At 53.4% G+C, this 6,358-nt stretch overlaps 1 protein-coding gene across 1 annotated transcript; it reads right to left on the bottom strand.

Moving 5' to 3' along the window:
- Positions 1–2,745: 2,745 nt before the first annotated feature.
- LOC119272065 (rop guanine nucleotide exchange factor 9-like) lies at positions 2,746–5,393 on the bottom strand. The gene is made up of 8 exons (XM_037553657.1): positions 5,162–5,393; positions 4,897–5,041; positions 4,674–4,790; positions 4,376–4,530; positions 4,196–4,270; positions 3,823–4,089; positions 3,403–3,723; positions 2,746–3,292 (listed from the first exon to the last, which is right to left on the bottom strand). Exons 2-8 carry the CDS (start codon positions 5,015–5,017, stop codon positions 2,954–2,956), a joined length of 1,395 nt encoding a protein of 464 aa, XP_037409554.1. The 5' UTR covers positions 5,018–5,041; positions 5,162–5,393; the 3' UTR covers positions 2,746–2,953.
- Between the last annotated feature and the right edge of the window lie 965 nt (positions 5,394–6,358).

The raw sequence follows: 6,358 nt of genomic DNA, 5'->3' as shown, positions 1-6,358 counted from the left end.
TGAAGGCACAAACTGCTTGGTGATCTGACACATTCTCCACCGTGTGGTGTAACGTGATCCACCTCTGGATATAGTCTCTCAGAGTCTCATTCGGTTTCTGAACACAGGACTGCAATTCTGTCAACCCTGCCGGTCACTTGCAAGTACCCTCAAAATTTCTAACAAATACTCTGGCGAGTTCCTCCCAACTATATATGCTCCCAGGCGCTAACTGGTTCAGCCACGCCCTGGCCGAGCCTTCCAACATGAGAGGAAGATGCTTCATTGCTACTTCATCATTGCCACCACCAATTTGCATAGCCACTCGGTAATCTTCAAGCCAAGTGTCAGGCTTAGACTCGCCAGTGAACTTGCTGACTCCAGTCGCTAACCTGAAGTTGGGAGGAATCACTGGGGCCCTGATGGATCTGCTGAAACACTCGGGACCGGAAACGTGCACTCTGTTTCCAGTCGGATAGTCTCTGTCCTGACCTTCTCTATGCGCTCTGTTTCTGTCGACCAGGCCTTGAACGAGAAAAGATCTCGCATCAAAGCCTGGCTCCCTTGGGTCGACTGGTACTCTTCGCTCGCCGCTGTGGGGGAGCCTGTCATCTTGCCGTCGAGGCACGTATGACCCACTCCTCGGAGGAGGCGTGGGCACTCGACGATGGTCATCATGGTCGAGTCAGTGATCATACTGCTCGCGGTTCCTGTACTGATCCTGCCGCTGTCCACGCCCCTCACACCGTGGAGGCGATCTTGGGCTGTGAGCCGACTGGACCGTGTCCGCCACCACGGACCTGCTATGAATCCTATTCCGCGACTGGGATACTGCTGTATTCTGTTCTCCAGCTGCTCAAAGCAAGGCCCAGATCTGCATCAAACCGCTGCCTGCCTCCGACTGGGAAGGCTAGATCGACTCTGCTATTCGGGCCGTGGCTGTCAGATTTTGGATCGGAGTACGATATACCTGAGTTTGAGGTGGAAAAGCTGCCGTCGACTGGATTCGGGGATCCGCTACCGAGCACGCTCGTCGAGTGCACGCTGCAGGTTTTCCAGTCGAGTGGGCTCAGCCAAGTTGGCCAGACGCGCTTCTTCCAAGGCTTGGGCCTCGGGGCTTTCTCCTACGATAGGAGTGTGAAGTGCATCCATGTTGCATCGGCGAAGCTCTTCCCTCCGCTGCGATGAAAGAGGCTCGGGGCGGTACTCCTCGTGAACGCGCGACGGATCGCCGCCGCCATCGCCACCGTCATTGCGGGGGAAGCCGGGAGGACTGGGTGGTCCGTCGACCATCAAAACTTCTGCCGCGGGATCGCTACTGTCGCATTCGGATGCGGTCTCGACGGAGCCAGTCGAACAGGCCGTAGAGAGTTTCGCCGGGCTCGATTGCCGCGATCTGTGAGGTGGCTGACTGGCGGGGCACCGCATGCCTCACCCACCACTGGAGCCGCGACCGACCGGAACGCCTGTGCTGGCGAGCGGCGGGGGATGAAGACACCATAGGAACCGGCCGATACCGGGTCGATGGTTGCCGGAGAAGGACGCCGTAGACGCACGCGCGAAAGTGCGTCGCTCCGCGGACGGGGAGCGCATCGACGTCAAACGGAGCTTCTAGGAGCCAGGCGGAATCGTTGGCGATGAACACGAGCGCGCCGAGACGGATCTCGCGGCCCTCAACCAGTCCGCCGGCGGAAACCATGATGATGAGAATCGAAAAAATTGCAACTCCACCAGAAAGTCGCTAAGACACCTGCCCTACAGTGGGCGCCAACTGTCGTGGATCTAAAATTGACAGTAGAATGTGGGGTAGGTATGAGGAGGCAAGATCCTAGCTATGGTGAAGTTGTACACACGAGTTTTACGAGTTCAGACCCTTCGCGGAGGAAGTAACAGCCCTACGTCTCGGTGCTCGGAGGCGGTCGACTGGATTATGTATATGTGTGTATGTTTACAGAAGATGCGAACCCTTGTGCCAGTGGAGGGGGGTGGCTTATATAGAGTGCGCCAGGACCCCAACCAGCCCACGTTACAAGGAGTTTAAGGTACATTAAGAGGAGGGCGTTACTGCTAACGCTAGCAATTAAGTGATATAAAGGCCTATTAAGTCTATGAAGTAAATGTCCGACCGTTGCCGTGCAGAGTGACTTTAGGTCTTCTATCTGTCAAGTGACAATTGTTGCGGTCGAGTGACCTTGAATCTTCCGAGTGGAACGACTTGCAGTCGAGTGGATGATGATATCCCTTGAATGCTTCTAGCTTTAAGATGATGTCCTAGGGGAGGGTGTCTAGGACAGGCCTATGACCCTAACCTAGGTACATAGCTTCATTAGGGGGCAAGTTCCATATAGCGCCGCCGCCGTCGCCGCCGACACTGCCGCCGCAGATGTCACGCCTTATTCTTCTTGCCGATGGGCACGCGTTTTATAGTGAAGGGGACGAGGAGGAGGACGCCGACGGTGAATTGGTTCCTCTCGCCGGGCTCGTCAGACAGAAGGAAGGGGGCGAGAACGAGGACTTGACCTCCTAGATCTACTAGATGTGGTTCTGGTCGTGGACGTGATCGATTGAAAGCACAATATTTTACCCTGGATCATTATGCCTTTTTAATTAAACTAATTAGATTTATTTATTTTTAATCTCCCATCAGATCGGACGGCTAATAAAAATCGAAGGGACAAGTACTTGAAAGTATCCCAATACTACGCCAATCACCGTAAAAGAGCTCTATTTATTCATAAGTTGCACGGAATTGTATGCATTATAGTATATGATTATGGTTCTCCTATTGACATGTCTGTTGAAACTAGTATTTTTACAACAATTAACGAACTCTCTACTCAAGGCCTTTTGGTTTTCTACCATGTGCTGGTACTGGTAGCCTGGTACAAAATAGGCCATGCAGTAATTGGACGGCATTCATCTTTTTGTTGATGACAAAGTAGTAGAAGTTCATAAAAGGGGGAGAAATATCCCATCACTGTGTCGTTTTCATAAAAAGGTTGGTCATGATGTTGGGCAGCTTCATGAGCCTCCCGTCGTCCTGCGCCGGGTCCACCGCCGACGGGGACTGGTCGTCGGGCCTCCCCTCCGAGTCGCCGTTCCAGCCCATGAAGTCGAGCAGCGTCATGCTGTCCGGCCCGTCGGGGACTTTCTGGGGGGCGGGCTCCGAGCTCGAGCCGGCCGGCGCGTCCTTCTTGGCCTTCTCCCTGGCCACGTTGTCGGCGACGATCACGTCCTCTATCCTGGACATGACGTTGAAGGCCAGGCTCTCGAGGACCCTGGAGTAGCTCTCCAGGAGAGCAAATCCCACGTCCTAGTGTAGTCGCCGGCCAGCCAGCCAGCCAGAAAGGGGAAATTAATTAACGACAAGTAATATGGATCGGAGGGAGGGAGGGAGTAGTTATATTGTGTGTGATTACGTACCCTGTTTTCTTGTATCTTTGCGATGTCGAGGCTGGACTGGGGGATGCCGGGGTACCTGTGCTTGATGATGAGCAGCAGCGTCTGCGCCCGCTCCTCGAACTGCTCCCGCTTCTCCTGGCTGACGGCGGAGCCCCACGAGGACTTGCCGTCCTTGTTGTGCACCTTCCTGTTCCAGATGATGACCGACGCCTCGATGCGGTCCTTGAGGTCCAGGATCTTGTGCTCCGACGTCAGGTCCACCGTCGACAGGAAGTCGTCCGGGTCGAACTCCACGTCCGTGATGATCCGGTACAGCGCGTCCCCGAGGCTCGCCCGCCCGTTCTGCATCCCATTTTCATTTTCATATCAACAACAGCTAGCTAGGTTCGTGTCGTGAGAGAAGGATGAAGATGATCGTATTCATAGTTGATACGTACGTACCTTGGGCAGCGACTCTAGGTAGGACTCTGGGATGGCCATCTCCATGAGGCAGTTGGCGTTGATGGCCATGGCCGCCTTGAGCACCTGGTTCACCAGCTCCTTCTGGTGCTGGATCCAGCCTCTGGACGCCGGGGCCAGCCCGTTGGGAGGGACCTTCACGATGGGTATCCACCACTTCTCCGTAGACTCCTCTTTCTCGGCGTCCGAGCACGAGTCGCGCTTTACGTACCAAAAGTCGGTGCGGTCCTTGAAGCCGTCCAGGTAATCCTGATGAGAAAACCGCAAAGGCGGCACGAGTTTCAGTTCAGCTACATATACATATACGCTAGGTGGGCATGCATTTGACTCCTTGGAAGTGGCTGATGTTTCTTACGAGAAGCATGGCGTCGATCTTGCGCAACGCCGGTATGTTGGACTGCAGATCCCTTCGCTGCTGCGTGCCCATCACCTGCAGCGAGCAGAGCAGAGCAAGGAGAGGAGATTACCGGAGCGGAGCGGGCAAAAGAAGAAGAAGAAGAAGAAGTACTACGATCGAGCTGTTGTTCAGCCGAACCTCCATTTCGACGCCGTTGTCCAGGACTTGCTTCTTGGCGACGAACTCCACGATCTGATCCGCCACGGACAGGAGCCAGCCCACTTCTTTCTTCCACCTCGCCTTTCTGTCGGGCGCCATGGGCTCCAACTTGCGTTGCTCGCCGAACACAGCAGCTGCCAACATTTTTTTTAACCGTCAGCTTTTTTCTTGGCATTTTAAATTGCAACCCTTTCATTCCATAGATGCATGAGAACAGCTTGATTTGGCAAGTACTCCTACGTAGTAACTACTCCTAGGAAGGCAGCTAGGTTGTCACCTGCAAGATTAGTGACGGCGTTGGAGAGGGCCAGCGCGGACGGCACGCCTTTGCCGGACCCCGACATGTCCTCCCCGAGCAGCAGCTTGCCGAACTTCTCCTTGATCACTTCAATGTCTGCATGCAACGCAATGCAAACGACCGACGCCTCTTGAGTCTTGAGAGCTAGCCAACGTACCGGCCGGAAGGGCAACCGATCGATCGATCTTTGACTGCTACTTACCGGAAGGTCCCGAGGCGTGCTCCTCGGCGGCATGGTCGGCCGCCGCTGGCTCCTCCTTCACCTTGCTCCCCGACCGCCGCATGGAGCCCCGCCGCTCCAGCGACCCGCCGTTGGCCGCCATCGTCGCCCGATCTACCTACCGTAACTTCAAAACGGCACGTATATATGCTTCATGACCTCAGTTCCTCCTCGAGGATTGGATGGACAGCGAGGCGTACTCAAAAACTCACATTATGATTACGATCGATGATACCGGCGTACGTACCTGTAAAGCGCGCAGCTTTCCGGGGCCTCGAGCGACGTGCGTGCGTCGAGTGCAAAGGCGGAGGGAAAGGATGGATGAGCCGGGAGGGATTACGCGCGCGCAGAGCCGAAAGCGTTGGGAGGAAATGATCAGCCGCGGGCGGATGATTCCCGTGGGTCTTGTTCGCGGTCCACGGATTGGGCTCGACCGATCGCCCGCGGTGCCATGGTGGGAAGAAGGCGGAGGGGAAGAAGAGAGGCCCCGGTGGCCAAGGGGGGAGAGGGCCGGGAGTATAATTAGGGAGCGCCGCATGCTTTATTATTAGAAAGTGCATTCTTAGGCCTGCCCTCCCCTTCAACGGTCCGGGAGCTAGCGCAAGGGCAAGGCCCCTCTCTCGCTCCCCTCCTGCCTGAGCAAGATACGGCGTCGTCTCGTCCTGGCTCGACGGAGGTTATTCCTACGAGGCGATTAGTTTGCAGGTCATCGTGAGAGCTACTGTATGCTTTTGTATGTGGTCGTTACTCATTCATACGAACTGCATGAAACTTTTGATTATTAGATGCAACAGATGAGAGACGGTAGCACGAAATATTTTCAACCGGTTTGAATGACAGTCCACTAATAAAATAGATGTTTAGTCACTGAGCCCTACGATTTGCTGTTTTTCATTGTTGTTGCTCTTTTTGCGAGATGTAGGATTGCAGACATTGTTTCACTTTACTTATTAATAAAATGACCGCATGCATCATTCTAATGCAAAGATCGGGAGATTTTCTTCTTTTCTATAAAAATAAATTAGATGCATTCCACGCCCGTGTGGCCAAGTGCGGAGCTAGAATCACAAGAGGCATCTGCCAACGATCAGAGCATAGTATAGTAGCAGTGGTATCTCCGAGTTTTTTTCCTTGAGAAATCTCATCAACTTCATTGATTCTCGGATAAATTCATAAGTACAAGAATTGGGTCACAAGGATTTCCCAACCAAGCATGTCGGGGAAATATCTGGTACTCCCACCTCTAGGGTGCTCCCGGTACTTCAAACTTGGTAGCACATTTTAAAATGTTCAAAAAATTCTGAAAAAAATCCAGCACACTGACGCAACATCAAAGTATGTTGTCGAAAAAAATAATATCAAAATTTGAAACATTGCTCGAGATAAAAAAAATGACAAAATGGACATCAATGTGATAATGGGCCTAATCTAAAGCCCAACTTAA

This window comes from Triticum dicoccoides, chromosome 3A, assembly GCF_002162155.2.
Source record: "Triticum dicoccoides isolate Atlit2015 ecotype Zavitan chromosome 3A, WEW_v2.0, whole genome shotgun sequence".
NCBI classification, from domain to species: Eukaryota; Viridiplantae; Streptophyta; class Magnoliopsida; order Poales; family Poaceae; genus Triticum; species Triticum dicoccoides.
The sequence above is the reverse complement of the archived record's forward strand: the minus strand, read 5'-3'. Positions and strand labels throughout refer to the sequence as shown.